The sequence below is a fragment of the Podarcis bocagei genome, assembly GCF_964188305.1.
Source record: "Podarcis bocagei genome assembly, chromosome: 4".
NCBI lineage: Eukaryota > Metazoa > Chordata > Lepidosauria > Squamata > Lacertidae > Podarcis > Podarcis bocagei.
The window spans coordinates 73769917-73786855 of NC_138128.1; the positions used below are offsets into that span (position 1 = coordinate 73769917).

Below are 16939 nucleotides of genomic sequence, written 5' to 3' on the forward strand. Positions count from 1 at the left end.
CTGGGTGGGAGAAGGCAGGAATTGCAAGGCAGAATTAGGAGTGATCTCATCTTTGGGAGAAGTACCAGCATGAGCCACAAAATGATGCAAGGAGCTTCATTTTTGGGTTCCCTTGGGAGGAAGAGCAAGATTTATTCTTTAAAAAAGGAATAATAGTGCAACTCTGTTGCTTGGCAGAGCATTTATGTAGGCAAGCAAGCAAACTATAGTCAAGGAAGTGCCCAGATTCATGTGTAACGTCGTAGTTATGGTCAGTAAGGCAATAACAAACCATGGATTGTTTTTGCTAACACACCATAGCTAAGACACCGGACAGGGTACACACATAACACTGAGCCATGGTTTATTGAACTATAGCTTAGTAAACTATGGTTTATAATTACAAAGCCAGGGTAATGAAAGAGTTCCAACCCCAACGTCCTCTGCCCCCTCATCTGAACAACAGGCTCCCATGATTCAACATGTACTTCAGCAACTGGCATTTGCAATTCTCCTTTATTTCTAAAGCAATTTGCCATCTAGCATGGGGGTGAGGGGCTGCTGCCTGAGAAACATAAGCCCAATGTCCCCTTGGACACACTGAACCAGCTCTGCAGTTATTTGGATCCCAGCCTGTGCCCCAGGGCACAGCCACATAAGTAAGATATATGCATACAAATACCATATTTACTCAAATCTAATGCTCACCTTTTTTGGACAAATTATGTTGCAAAAATTAAGGTGCGCATTGGATTTGATGGCATATTTACATTCGCCAGCAAATACTTCTTTTTTGTTTCAAGGCTCTGAAAATTGAGGTGTGCATTAGATTCGATGGCGCATTAGACTGAAGTAAATAGAGTAAGGCTGACTGGAGGAGAGATTGTTCTTTTCTTTTAGAAAGTATTAAATACAAAGCTGTAACATACGGTGCATGGCTACATAAAACTGAAATTTAGATTTAACCTAAAATACAAATATTAATAAGCATTATGAGGGAGAGTAACAGCGTAATGTTATGCATACTATGGTGTTTGCCCATTCTTTGGGGATACGTTTGTATTGGGGGAGAGAAAGGGTTGATAGGTTGACCAATAAGAAAGCCCAGAGGAGGAGTCTACCTGATTTTGAGGCTCAGCCCAGAGGTTTTGACAGTTAGTTCAGTTGGTTCTTGGGGGGGGGGGCGGGGAGATAGAGGAGTCAAAGTGAGTTAAGAGACAGGGACAAGACTGAGAGGGAATAATGTGACAGTGTTTCAAATATATTTTAAAACTTGTTTGTGTTTGAAATAAACTTTAATCTTCATTGTTAGCTCTACCTGACTGAGACTCAATACTTCACTGGGGAACCCTGGTTTTTTTCCACAAAATTGATGGCAGCGGAAGAATAAAGTAGTGGTGTACAGGTCAATAGTCTGTGAAACGACCGGGGGCTCTGCACAAACGCCACAGAATTGGTGGCAGTGGTGGGATGAATACACGGTGAGGGGAAAGGTAAATCTGGGAATGATTACCTTATCCTGGGTGTGAAGACATATTAGTGTAGTTGTGGGAAAACCCAGTGTGTGAGGCAAAGCCAACGTAATAAATTGAAGAGAAAACTTGAAGTTCTTCTGGCAGAGGTTTTAGACTTGTGGGTGGGTGAAGTGAGCTTGCAGGGTCAGTGCAGAGACCCAGTGCAGGACTTTGGGGCCAGAGTCTAAAAGGGAACCTAGCCGGAGGGAATAGCAGTGAGGAAAATTTCTCTTCTCAAAAGTTGTCTTGCTGAGTTGCAGCAATTTACCTGGGAGTAAGCCCTGGTGGGGCTTCCTTCTGAGCAGACTTATACAGAGAGGATCTCAAAACCAAGAATAATAAATACTACAGCTATAGAATGTACAGTGGTACCTCGGGTTAAGTACTTAATTCGTTCCGGAGGTCTGTTCTTAACTTGAAGCAGCACTTTATCTAATGGGGCCTCCTGCTGCCGCTGCGCCGCCGGAGCATGATTTCTGTTCTCATCCTGAAGCAAAGTTCTTAACCCGAGGTACTATTTCTGGGTTAGCGGAGTCTGTAACCTGAAGCGTATGTAACATGAAGCGTATGTAACCCGAGGTACCACTCTAATACAAAAAGTTTCCACAGCCATTTATTAGCTTAAGCTATTCACTCCTGGAAATTATGAAACCTAAATATAAATTAGAGAAGAAAAAGGGAACAGCAAAGGGAGGTGCATCATGAAAACAGAAGGGAAATTATCTCAACTGCTCATTCCATATAAAATGAATATAATAAAGATCAATATCTAAAGTCTGATTCTTCATCACATTTATAAAAGGAAGCCGTAAGCCATGGAAAGTTTCCTTATGTCTCCTCCCTTCTGGCAGCGGAGGAAGCTAAGGAAGCACTGCAGAGCAACTAAAATGCAGAATGGAGTGCGGACAGTCCAGGATAAACCTAATGCACTACACAGTGTCAAGAACATGCTGCAAAATACGCCCACACAAAACCGTCAGTCTGGTGTGACCTGTCATCTCCAGGACATTGATTAGTATCTTTTTTATAAAAAAAAAAAACCTTGGCTACCACTACACCTTATTTCAAGATACTGAGATGCCCACTTCCACTGTCTTTCAATAAGTAGATTTTTGGATTACCCTCAACACTTCTGGAGATGCCTTTGAAAATGGAAATTTCACTTACTTCCAAACACAGTTTTTACCGGGTTTTAGCCAGAGGAAGTAGACTGGATTATGACACACCAATTATATGTTATAATAACTTTAATAATAGTTTTAATATTTATATGCAGCCTATCCAACTGGGTTGCCCCAGCCACTCTGGGTGGCATGCAACAAAATATTTAAAACATTAAAAACCTCCCTTTATAGAGCTGCCTTCAGATGTCTTCTAAAAGTCAGATAGATGTTTATTTCCTTGACATCTGATAGGAGGGTATTCCACAGGGTGGGTGCCACTACCATGAAGGCCCTCTGCCAGGTTCCCTGTTACTTCACCTCTCACAGTGAGGGAACCGCCAGAAGGCCCTTGGAGCTGGATCTGTGTCCAGGCTGAATGATGATTTCCGGTGCAGTCCAAAGGTTTGCTTTTGTTCCACAAGGTAAATAATTTGAGGACACAAGGCACCTCAATTCCTCAAGAGGCTTTGCTTAGGGCTCCCCTGTTATCAAGCACATGGCAGGTTCTATGTTAAAAATCAAGCACTGCTAGGAGTTTGCTTTTTGTTTTCCAATGTATGTCTTATCAATAAAAAAAATTGGTGTCGCACAAGGAAATTTTTATTCTGCAAGTGTGACCCAGAGAAAAAAGTTTGAGAATCACTGTTATATGCTAAAAGCAAATTCATTCTATGAACTCTGGTCAACATGCAGCCAAAACAGCATACTAGAGAGCTATCAGCAAGTTTCTGGAAAGCCCAAGATTTATAGCACACACAAAACGAGGGGTGGGGGGTGGATATTCTAGTTAGCCCAGTGAGGACTGAGCTAGAGGGGGAACAGAATACCATGTCCTGAAAAAGGGCTGATGGGAATCCTGAACAGGATCACGCCACACTGCAACATTTTGTTGCTGGTCCTGCTTGCCGTCTTTAACAATATTCCGTAAGTTGGATGCAGAATTTGTCATCATTTAGTGATTGCAGGAAGAACAGGTGCTGGCAGGTCTATCTAGGTGGTGCAATCTACATATCAGATGTGGCGATACGGGAAGAACTCCCGCAGAACCTATGACAGGAGGGCAGGGATGAGCAGAGAGTTAATGGCCTCTGTGAGATGCACTTGTGTAAGCCCAGAGCACTGAAATGTGCCAGGCAGAAGCTATTACAAAAGACAAACAGGTTTAGCAACAAAACCTTTGTTTGCTGTCCTAGATTCATGTCTACACCCAGAGCATTTGCTAACCTACTAGAGCTGCTCATACGGATCCCTCCCCACCAAATATTCCCTGCTTCGGAACATCCTAGCAACTTGAATAAATGATTCAGATATGAGATTCCTCGCATTACTGATCATCTCCCATCTCATACTCAGGGAAAAGTGTGGGCAGGACAAGATCATACCATACTATCAACATAGAAGGATAAAGGTTGTCAGGCAGATGGTGATAAGGTGAAAATCAGCCTCTCCCCTGGCCCCCATTTAACGAGAACGCCCTTTTCACATAAATAGTATTGTACTGATGTCAAGTTTTTTAAGTCATGCAATATTACACAATCCCAGAGGGGTAGCTACACTCATTAAAAACCATCAGAGTGACCAGAGTCTTTAAAATATACCTCTTATATAGCATTGGCTTGTATACACCAAAACCCACATCATCAGATCCAATAATGGGCCCAAAGTTACCCAGTGAGATTCTTGGGTATGTGGGGATTTAAGCCTTGTTATCCCAGGTCCTGGTGTTAACACTCTAAACCACTGCACCACAGTGGCTCTGCATAAGTAGAGAAAGAAATGAGGGACAGTTTACAGGAGGAGCTGGGAACCTCTGGCCCATGGGACAATTTGGCATGCAAGGCCATTTATTATAAAACCATGCCCACTTGCCAATCAGCTGGCATCGCTCTGCTGGGGCGGCGAGGAGGCAGGGCTCCATTCTGTGTTGGCTGCATGCCAGTTCTCCTGCCGGGAAATGACACATGCAGCTGGAGCAGCAGGGCTGAGCAGGCGCGAAATCCTGCTCTGTTTTGCAGAGCCGGTTTACAAGCAGCCCAGAGCTACTCTTTGAACCTTCAGTTTTCTGTAAACTCTACACAGTGAAGCAGATTAAAGGCCGGGCTAAGGGAGAGATGGATCAGCGCCACACATGAAAATCAGGTCCTATCAACAGGATAAACTTTTTACAATTGATACAACTAGGCTTGGACTCGTCGGAACTGGGAGTGACTAGATCCCGGCAGGAGGCCATTGTCCATTGCAGAGTTGTTCCTGTGCCCCGTTCCCCTTGCCTCAGCACTTGGGAGTCAGTCACACCCACTCCCAACTGGATCATTCAGTCTTTTGCTGGGTTAGCTTTTTAATTTATGCTCTGCATAGCAAAGTGACACACCTGTCTCTGAAGAGGGAGGGAAGACTCCTTGAAGCAGCAACATGGAAGGTTTAAAAAAAAATTAAAAATACAGGCAAGCTGTATTTGAAGGAATGCAAGTGTAACATGTCACTTTGTTTTTCACAGACACGCTGAAAACTAAGATTGTTGTGTGTGTGGTAACAGAAGGGTTTTTAACTTACCCACAGGCATGAGTGACCTGTTTTCCAGCTCCGCATTTAAGAACTAAAGTCAGGTCAATTAGACTATAGCATCGGCATTCATTTACCCCCGCGTAGTGTATGTTTGGAGAATCCATAATTTGCTAGATTAAAAGGCAACTACCCTGCTCCACACACCCTTTCTCATTTTTAAATACTGCCCAGCTGTGTGTTTAAAATACCATTGTGAGGGGGGGGGTCACACACACCCCAAACAAGACACTCCCCCCCCCTAATTGCTGGGGCCAATTGCCAATCACCATTGCACATGCTAGTATTTTTCTTTCAGAGATTTTAAACTGTGGGACCTAGAGATATACTTTGCCTCTCCTGTGCCACTCCCTGCCAAATTCTTTTTTTCTTTCTTCATGGTACTGCCATGTGATTTGTATGTATTATATTTCTCTTTGTAGAGATGCCAGAGCTGGTGGAACTGTACGAACTCTATTCAAGACAAGATAAAAATCCTCCTAGCCTGGACTCAGCCACACCTTCCTTTCTATGCAAAAGGCTTTTAAAGCTCATCTACATAAAAGGAGGAGGTTCCAATTAGCGTTCTCATTATATAAGTTTCAATGCATTTTAAAACATTCTTCCTCAGGGTGGGAGTAGTCGACTAAAGAATATGTTTTCTGCTTCCCAAGTTAAAAACATGGTTGAAATGCACTCGAGTTTATTCTGTTTGCACTTAGTTAATATTACAAATCATTTCAGGTGTCCTCCTTGTTTGATGCTACTCTCTCCAGCCATGGTATTACAGCAGAGGTAAGAGTGAACTAATGTGGAGATGGTTAGAAGATTAGAAGCTACAAAACCCCCACTCAGGCACGAAGATCACAGGCAGGGCTATTTTTCTAGGAAAAGTAGTGCCATGAAGACCTCCCTTGTGCTCTTAAAATGATAATAGCACCCACCTGAGAGGTGCTGGAACTGAGTTCCAGCTGAAAAAAGGCCCTGCTCACAGGGGATGTAGGGTTAGTTGGCAGCTCTCTGCCTGACCTACCTCACAGGTAAGAACCAGAGGAAGGGAAGAAAATGCCAATAAAAATTCTCCACAGCAGCCGTGGGGATCTGGCAGCCCACAGGTCAAGTTATGCTGGTCTGGGATCCTCATTTGACCTGTCAAAGTGTCCAGTGGGAGTTGGGGGAGCTCTGGATTGACCCCTGCTGAGCACATGGGGGTCGTTTGCATAAATATTTCCCAAGGGTGAGGAACGTCTGTGACTTCTGACTAGGCACTGTTGACTTTACCATTTTCAGTCTTTTCAGCACCATTACACGATACTGAAGAGAAGCAATGGGAAACAATGGTAGACTGTGGACTTTCCCTTTATCATACTAAAGGTCTCACCACTAGGTTCCCTGTGTTATCCCGTTATTTCCATCCCACTGTTATATGGAATGGAAATGGCAGCACATAGACTACTTCACAGATTGCAGCACTTGGGTGACTGGCTCTAGCATCAAATAATATTTGCATACGATTATAACACAAATGACAAAAGTCAATGTCTACAACATACACGATAGCTGCTACAAAAGTCGTCTGGTCTTACTATTGCTTGATCCTGCTAATGTCTTGAGTTGCAAGTCAATGCTTGAGTACTTTTTCTGCAGGCACACGGATACTCTTGTGTTTTTAAATTACTGTTTCATATAACATTGTTATGCTGTACATTAGATGCCATCTTTGGATGCTCCCACAGAAAAATTTTATTATGGCTTTAATTGTGCCCCCTGAAGAAACCCACTTTACTGCTAAATTGACACAAATGTCAATTAAGTTTTCCGTGGATCGACGTTTGCTCAGATTCAGAAGTAAAAGTGAGGTTTCCTGGGAGAAAGCAGTGAGGCAAACCAAAAACTGCTCGGACCCACACCTAAAAGCACAGGACAAGTGGAACACCTCTCGAGTCTGTGCTTTCTAGGTGTGGACAAGCAGAAGTGTGGGCTAGCTCTTAGACTGAACAGATTATATACGGTGATATCAAGCCCACGGGATGAGAGCAGTAGACGAAGACTGCCTGTGCACCTTGGTGCAAGCTTTGGTAATGTATGTGCCCAGTACCCCTCATACTACTGGGCTGGGGAAATAAAATTCAACATTGCCAGGACACAGGTCCTTTCAAAACAACAGAATATTCTAATCAATGAGAATATTTAGAAAACCATGCATGGCAAAATGCTCTTGAACCTGTGCTATCATGTCTGAAGTCATAATTTTCTGCACAGATCCAGCACTGTGTAAGCGGCTCGGTTTTCAACACAGCTGATGGAGGATTTGCTTTCAATATGTAGCTGCCAGTATCCAGCTTTTCTTGTTGTTCAAGCTGTACAGTACTGATAGCTGCCTCTGTATTTTCAGCTGGGATGTTCTCGTGCCCTGCCCCTGCTGATATCTGGAGATTTCCATCTCTTTAGAGGCAAACACTTTCCCTAAACAGCTATCTACAAGATTCTTCTGAGAAAGTCAGAGGAATTCATAGAGTATAAAAGCCAGTATTTTGTTACTGAAAGATATAATGCACATGTTGTGATATTTGCTTGACTGCAATGGGAAGTTATTTTCGAATCCTTCAACATATTCCTGTGGGTCTGATTTGTCAGTGCAAAAGGTAGGAGTACTTGCCACATAGGGCTTTACATGCACCTGCAATTTAGGAGTAGGAAGAAGATAGAACAGTTGTTGGCATCTAGGGTCCTATCCTGCTCAAGCTACCGCATAATGTGCTACCCATCATATTTATATCCTGCCTCCTGCCCAAAGACAGATGGAGGGTTCTCATTTCATACTTGCAGGCACCCTGTGAGATGGAGACAGTTGGCTTTGCAGGGATCTGAACCTGACTTCAACCACATCCTAGTCCAGCACTCTAAAGGCTACACCCCCCTATGTGTTAATTACATAGGTGGGGTCATGTTCTCTCACTTCAAGTTAGCTGAACTGCAGCCCTCTTTGTTTTAGGAAGGGACAGCTTGGAAGCCCCTCAGATGGGACTAAAAGACCTGAAGATGTTCAGTGTTCTGAGCTCCCTTCCCCGAATGGTGGCCTTTAATAAAGGTAGCGACTGAAATGCTGTCCTCCCTAACATACCTTTGAATCTTGGATGCAAAAGAAAAATATCACTACTGAACTTTTAGCACTAGCTGTGGCTATATTAAAAATTACACTGTTTTGTTTTTTTAATGCACAACATCTCGCTTCCAGAGATCTTTTGGTACCTATCTAGACTCCTCGCCGAGAGGTTAGATGGGAGACATTTGGGGAGATCATTGAGCTGGAGCAAAGTGCCATATTGTTAACAGTGCAAGGAGGGTTTACAGCCTACAAATGGACATTGAGCTCACTGAAAACACAGCTGTAGAAATTCAGCATTCATACATCTGAACGTTTTCAGCCTTAATGATCAAAAAGACTTGACAGCAAGTTGAAGTGGCTAATGCTGCAATTTCAGCAATTAGCATACATATACGTAAATTTCAAGTGTGAATGAGTCAGGTAACCCACAAGCAAGCCAGTCTCCCACCTGACTAGTCATTAGCACCTGGCTTTCTCAGCTGTTGAGCCACAGAATAAGCTTCCTGCTTAAAGGCACTTCTGATCTTATCAGTATGAAAATTAAGCAAAGACTGGGAAGGAGCACTGGAGTGGGAGGGAAGAGCATTTTCAAAGACAACCTGTGGAAGACGGACAAGGGGAGGAAAAATTATAGGACTAGGCTGCTCTCCTTTACCTATGTAGAGGAGAGTACCTTTTTACCTTTACTTAAGGAGGAGGAGGAGAGTAGGCACCATTGAACGCAATGGAACTTCTGAGTAGAAATGTTTAGGATTGCCCTATAACCCACCTACAAGTTGCAGCTAACACCTTTGAAACTGCAACACTCATCTAGCTGAATGGACTCACAAACACATTTCCCAGCCTTAGCTCAATTGCATTACTAATCATGAGTCAAAAGGCAGTGCTCAGTGACAGCAGAACTGCATGTAAAAGCGAAACACAGTGGTCCATTTTACAGATTTATTCTAAGCAGCAAAATTGTCAGCGAACGAAAAGGTCAGAAGCATATTGGTTGCCTGGATATACACTTACCCCACCACCAGTAGTGCAATAGTAAGAAGAGAAAAGTTCAAAGAACTATGCAAATTGGAGTAGTAGTCCCATCCAACTATTCCTTGGAAGACTGAACTGTTTGTTTATTTCTCAGAATATATATAGCAACTTGATTGTACAGTGGTGCCTCGCAAGACGAAATTAATTCGTTCTGCGAGTTTTTTCGTCTTGCGAATTTTTCGTCTTGTGAAGCACGGTCAAGTCGCAACTGCACCTCTTCAAGCAATGCACCCTGGGTTTTAAGAAAAAGGAAACAAACTCGCAAGACATTTTCGTCTTGCGAAGCAAGCCCATAGGGAAATTCGTCTTGCGAAGCAACTCAAAAAAACGAAAAACTCTTTCGTCTTGCGAGTTTTTCGTCTTGCGAGGCATTCGTCTTGCGAGGTACCACTGTAATAAAACCTGAGAGCAGTTTACAAATACTACTACACGCACTGTAAATATGAGATAGCTAGATCTTGGAGACATGGATAATAATTGTAATAATTGTTGGTTCTTTTTCAGCATTGGTTGATGTTTTCCGTTTACTGGGCCAAGTCATTGCCTACAGATGCATCCCTTCATTCCATGTAGCAGCAACATACATGGGACCCTGCCATTATGGGTTAGTGTTTCTAGTTAAATGTTGGTCAACGTCTTGTTCCAAAAGGCCACAACCACAACAAAACAGCAGCATTGTAGTGGTGGCGGGTGGGGGTTTTATTTTTTAGCTTTTTTCAAGGCCAGGGTGCTCTAGAACATGGCAGAACCCTTTGGTAGAACTCTCCCCCCCCCCCCCATTTATTTCGATCCATCAAAACATAATTTACAGAATGGCTTGAATCTGTGCGGAACAGGGAGTCTAGCCACAAGTTTCTACTCATCGGAGCTTAGCAAGGCTTAACTTCTTCCAGGGTAACGGCAGCTACCTAGGAAAGTCACAATAATGTTAGATGAACCGTTGTGTGATCCACAACCCTTGGCAAGCATCATGGGTTCAGATGTTGCCCATAAAACCCAGCATCGAAAGAGTACCCACTTTAATTTTTGTATTAAAGAAAATGATAATAATGGCAGCTGTTACAGCTGTGAAGGCAAGCTAAGGCCAGAGGAGGGCTCAACAGGGGGTTCCTACATGTCTTAGTACATACCTTGGTGTATGCCCCCCACAACAGAAGAGTAAATCATAGAAGACCAAGGAAGGCTGTGCATAAATTATACAGATCAGATTTCAGCTCCTATTGGGACAGCATATAAACACACACCCAGTTATGAGACAGGGCCTACAGCTGCAGAGGGAAGTGTTGGCACTCTTAGCTAGGTATGGAGCTGGCTTTTCAAAGGAGTTATAAACACAGAGGAACTAGGAAAATAGGAACTGCAACAGAAGCAAATGTCATTGGACAACAAAAGCCCAGCACTTACATTTCTTTGCTCTCCTTCATCCACAGAATGATTACCATACTACTATAGCAAGAGTCTCAGCTCTCTTGCTTCCAGTATACATTGAAAACCATTACATTCCACTGTCAGTTATAGATGTTTGATGCTGTTTGACATTGACCGCAAGCTTTTTCCTTCATAAATTGTTACTGTCCCAACCAAAATAGGCATGGGAGTAGTGGAGCTGCAAACTCTTTCCATCCCTTCTGCAGTCCAGATATTCCCCAGCCCCCAGGCCTGCCAATTTGTGGAAGAAAAAGCTTAAACACAAAGGCCAGTATCAGGATAAAACATCAAGCGTGGTTTGGGCCCAGAGTTCCTAACTAAAGAACCATGACTGGTCTCCAACTCAGAGTACCCCACACCTGTACAAAAATAGTTTTTCTTGCTCAGTGAAGTGCGGGGGAGGAAAGGAAGAAAACCAAATACGACAGCTAAAGCTATTTCAAACTGGTTTACATTGTGACATAGATCTATTCCACCCAAGGAACAGCCACAGAGGAAGCACTATGTCTGAAATAAGAGTTCAGTGACCTAAAACGAAGTTTCATCTATGCCATTTGATCTCTGATGGCTGTTGCATACTGCAAGCCAATCATCCTCATTTTAGTCATTTGCCATGTATGCGTGACTTCGTTCTTGGTGTAATATATGGGAAGATAAAAAGGAAGAAAGCTTTACCTTCCTCTTTGCATTGCTCCCAAAATTATACTGAATGAGATAATAAACATTCCTCACCAATAAGTACCTTCAGTAATATGTAATATTCAGTCTTATACAATGGGTGCTATTCAATATGTATTTTTTTAAAGGGAGGAAAGCATCTGGTTGCTGTTGAGCCCTAGGGAGCAGCTTTGGGCAACCCATCCCATGATTAAATTCCTTTTCCATTCCTTTAAACAGCTCTTCTAGCCTATTTTAGCTGGAGAAAGCATTGCCAACGAGCAAGCATTAAATCATGGAGATTTTATGCTATAGTGTTCCTATAGCTTCACAGTCCAGAGAGGGACATTTTCCATTTGAATCTGTGTATGCATTGTAGAACAAGCATTAAGACACCCAGCAATTTGGGCTCTTCATCTGATTATTTTTTTAAGGGTGTTTATTGCAATTAAGGAAGTAGACTTAAAGATGCTGACTTAAAGGTGTGTGGCTACGCAAGACACAAACAAGATCTGCTAGTGATCAAAAGACAGGACTTTATCCCTGTTTTCTCATCCTTGTCTCCTGGTCTCTGCTTTTCGAGTTCATGCCTGCCACTAGCTTCCCTTGATTTCTAACACCTCCATACTTTTCCACTCAACTAAATGGCACAAATCAGATAGGCTATATGCTGCATGTTATAACTTGCACAATGCACAGCATCTACTTCTCTTTCACACAGGACACAATCAACTATCTGCTGATACCTACGGTACTTCATTGCACTGATATACAAGACCTTGGGTATGCGTCAAGAATCAATGGTGCTTTCCAGGAGCCAAAGGCAGGGTTAGATGCATGCAATGCCCCCCACCTTGGGTAGTCTGATGTTACTACAGAACTCTCCTTGGCTGTCTTTTCCAAGTGATGCCTCCCCTACTACAGTTCCATTTAGAATTAGAACAAAACCACCACTGGGCAGGAGAAGCTCCACATGGCCATGTGGCAATTTCTCCATGTAGGACATCAGCCAGTTGCCACAAGAGTCACACTGTTATCAGGCAACATAAGACTCTACAAAAATAGTTTTAGATTGTTCAGTTGCATCTATTTTAGAGACAAGTTTGCCAGCTTCTTTGCATCCTTGAAATAGCACCAAATGCTTAGACCCAATGCCTCCTCAACCAATTCCCATCAGTGCCAACACTCACATGGCTGATGGTCACATATGATGCAAGTTGAAGTCCAATGCCATCTGGAGGGAACATGTTGAAGAAGCCTGACCGAGACTGACAAGAGGGCTTAATTTGAGTCAAGGATCAGCTTTACCTTTTATTGTTGAACCTTAAGGTATTTTACATATTATGCATTGCCAGGGTAAAAGACTGCTGTCAATGCCAGACAGCAGAAAACGCACATTAAACTTGGCCTTAAGAGAACTCAGTTTTGCTGGAGTGGGCACCACAAGTATGATTTAGCCTGAGATTCCCACTCTATAAAGGCAGAAGAACCAAGAGCCCATTAGCCCTCACTGTAGCTGCCCAGCAAATCGTATTCAGTTGCCTTGGAACCTGGAAATATCATCGTGGCTAGTAGCCATGGATACAACCGGCACTCCATGAATTTGCTTAACCCACTTTCATTCCATCTTAAGCCAGTAGGGATTATTACATACTGTGACAGCAAATTCTATGCATTATGTATGATGGAGTTCTCCATCAGCATGATTTATGCTGCCAAGCTATTGTAGTAGTAAGAACCATTTGCAAGAGAACAGCCTACAGTCAGCTTCTTAATGGGTTCTCTTGCTACTTTTCCTGCATTACACTTAACTACTTTTAGGATTTGAACTCTTCTATTCCTTCGCAGGCCTCAGCTAGTTTGGACTGCCTCCCATCGGCTTCTGTTAGATAGGATCTTCCTTACCTCCCACAGCATTGCTTGCATTTGTGAAATTTAAAAGCATCATGAAACCTAACATATAATGCAACCATAAAGATGCTAGATGTTACGGACAGAAAAGATTTAGCCAGGTGAGTTCCAAAATGCTCATTGCTGCATTTGACTCCCAGCTCTAGAAGAAAACTTTGTGAATGGGCCTGTCCCCTTGTGTAACAGACCTAAATATAACGCCCCCCTACTATCACAAAGCTTTACCTCTCCACTAGTAGGTCTCATATAGCCTTTGATGCCTGCAAACTGGTGATAGATAAAAGATGGATCCTTGGTTCCAAAGCATGTGCTACCTTTGAAACCTTACCCATTTATCAACCAAAGAATTATATGGGGTATACTTTCAGATGAGATATCTCGAGTCAGTTGGGGGGGTTTGAAACAAGGGGCTTTCACAGTCTGGCTTTTCATCAGTGTCTACAGTATTTCGTGTTCTGATTGAAGTTCCACACACTATTACTTTTAAGTGGTACTGTCAATGCTTTCAAGAACACTTGATTATATAAGTTTCAGCCTTCATCTTTTAATCTCACCTGATTTGGTATTGTGTTTGACTGACTGGTGCTAAGCTCCTGGGGGCAAGGATGAGTCTCCTCCAGCTTGCAAGTAATGTGGCTGGATATGGTGCAATGATGTGGGAGTCGGGGCGTTCCCTGGATAGTTTGGAGTATCTTAGGAATGACTGTGCTACACACACTTTTCCAGCAAGCCTTCCTCAGGGCAAGTCAGGCACGAAAAACTACTCTGCGCAATGCTCTGCCTACGCAGCATAGAAGAGGGTGGCAGCAGGGAAGAAGCATGGGAAAAGGGATTAAACAGCTCTTGCATGTGGATTTTTTTCACAGCCAGATTAAAGCTGAACCACCATGTTGTCATGAGAGGGAAGCTTCTCCTCTGGCTGCCACTGAAGGCATGGTAACCATAGAATATGTTTGTCTAGACCAGGAATGGGGAACGTGTGGCTCTCCACCAATGTTGCTGTTATACAACTCTACATCACCTCCAACCATTGAGCCATGCTGGTGGTGGGACCTAGAGTCCAGCAACATCTGTAGGGCCACAGGTTCTACACTTATGGGGTAGCCCCATCTGGCCAATCTTCTCTTTGCATTCTAGAAAGGATCTAGGTCCTTTTTCAAGCATTCAGAGGGAGTAGGTCTGGTAGTTTGTCTCTGTACTCTGGTTGTAGCTGCTCTTTTAAGAGAGCTAAAACAGTTAGCTGTCCCAAGGGTGATTTGCCATGCAGGATATTACTATTAAGACACACTCCTAATCAGACAGGACCAGCTCAAGGCCAGGCCTACATCTTCACAACATCCTATTTGTATGGTGACTACATTTTCTCAAAAACGGGAGTGTCAATGGACAGGTTCTTAAGGACAGACATTTATGTGCATTGAGTAGTCTTAGCCTAATCAGGGCTCCCAGAGAAATCTACATGGCTGTGAGAGGACTGCTCACATAGTCTGCTTCAGGAAACAACCACCAAATACCAATGTACTTATGACAAATGCCTTCCAACAAGGGATAAAGTTGCCTTTATTCATAGCAGGTGATCCCTCACAAAAAGTTGTCTGGTAATCACTGTTCAATCAGGCTACAGCAGAGGGGGAGAGTGAAAGCAAAGCCACCATCAGCTGTGCTGAAAATCCAGCAACCTTTGCCTCCTCTCCTAGGACACTTTTCATTCTAGATTAGTTGGTTTTTAACAAGTGCCAGGGTTTGGGTTTTTCCTGCTTCCTCTTGATATTTTTCCTTTTGTGCTGTGTCTTTTAGATAGCAAACATAAGCACAGGGCTGCTTTATCATTGGTCTTTGTAAGGTGCCCTGGGAGCCTTTTCAGCTGGAGTAAAAGGTTGGAAATAAATTGAATGGGTGGGATTTCATTGGGTAAGGGCCTGCAATATGAACCAATATGAACTCTCCCTACTGCCCTCTCACCCAAGCAAGTCCTGCCTTCAAGTGAAGGCAAGTGACGGGCACTTCAGATGAAGGTACCTTTCAATTTTGAAATTAGGATTAGCAAGAACAGAGATGCTAGCAAACAGGTATGTTCCCCATATTAAAATACCTATCTGCCTTAAAGTCAAGTGTGTGCAACCTGCTCTGCTGCAATAAAGCAATCCCTCTCTTTCAACTGCCAAGGAGGAGGAAGTTGTGGTCTGCTGCAAAACAGCAAAGGGGCTGCGAAGAACAACAGAAATAGGACAAATGCAGCTTCACCATGAGAACTGAAACAAGGTTGTTCTGAGCAAAGTTACAGATCATCTAAACATGCAATAGCACAATACGTAGATATTTGTGGGTTTTCATACATCAGGCCGATTGGTACTGATTGTTCCTTTCCTAGGATATTAAAAGCCTCAGCCCAGAAGCTTGTTATACTAGCTCAATCTAGGGCACTGCACACTATGGAATGTAATCACCCCTTTTATACATCCATCACATCTTTAGAGAAGAGAAAACCAGGGGAATTCTATAGTACAGCTGTCTCAGAACCTTCTGCTAAGGTATAACCATTTAAGCAAGCAAAGCACAAGTTTACAGAGATAGAAGTATCCGAGTTATGCAGCACTCTTGGCCAGAGACACATTTTGAGCAACACACATGTGTTCTACAAAGCCTTCTCCACTCAAATGGCCAAATAAGTTGTTTCTCCGAGGAAGGAAAACTTACAGCACTCTGGGAGTTGGGGACTAGGCTGCCCTTAGGATCCTCTTCCAACTCTACAATTCTATTCCTTTGTTTCCATTACCTTGTTTTATTTATACACCAGCATAAGTTTGGTGCCACTCTCTCCCCCTCTTGTGTATACAAACTATGCCCTGCTTGTCTCCTCACTAAACAAAAAATGTTGTCCTTACCTTGGTAGGCAGCCAAATAGAGTGTTATCAGCAGCACCCACCCTTTCCATAAGCCCTCCATGTTCTTCAGTGTTACTGGATCCTTCTGGTGAAGAGAGAGAATGCCTCCTGTCTTCAATGAGCAATCTTGGGAAAGGCAGCAGGATGGAGAGAAATTAACACCCACATGCTTGAAGTTTCACAAGTACCATTTGCCACACCCAGCCTCAGGTTAATGCAATTAATGCACATGATCTGCAAGAGCCAGAGCACTCCCAGATGAGAGGCTCCTCCAGTTTCTGTGTAATAGCCTAATCTCTGCCAGCTGACAAGATGTGGCTTCCTCTGTAGGTAAAAGTTGCAAGGCCAGGAGGCTGTGTGCTTTTATGAATATGTCCCAAGGACCTAAGCTGTGTAATGTTGTGAGTCTGCCAACAGATCTCTTTAAAATCAAAATACATTCCTACAAGAGAGTCTAAGGATAGAGAAGCCTTTTCTTCTTCCTCTTCCCAGAATCACCTTAATATACCCATTATTATAGTAATGTAAATTAGGAGTGGTGAGAGGTCATTTAAACTTGCCAGATTCAAATCAGGTAGCCTGGAAGGCAAGAGTCCAACCCAGCTATGACCTTTATCCAACTTCCAAACTGAGTTTTCCCAAGCACTCAAAATCCAAATCAAAGCACTAAGGAAAGGAAACCCTGCCTCATTTCTTCTTCTCCCCACTGCTTCATTA

General features: G+C 43.1%; 1 protein-coding gene across 2 annotated transcripts in view; it reads right to left on the bottom strand.

Moving 5' to 3' along the window:
* The window catches only part of LOC308584713 (prosaposin-like), a 42311-nt gene extending 25930 nt beyond the window's left edge, over nucleotides 1-16381 (bottom strand). For both annotated transcript variants that reach the window (XM_081189693.1, XM_081189692.1), the window contains exon 1: nucleotides 16223-16381. In XM_081189693.1, coding sequence (XP_081045819.1) covers nucleotides 16223-16283 — 61 coding nt within the window. In that variant the 5' untranslated portion in view covers nucleotides 16284-16381. The remainder of the gene's footprint in view (nucleotides 1-16222) is intronic.
* Between the last annotated feature and the right edge of the window lie 558 nt (nucleotides 16382-16939).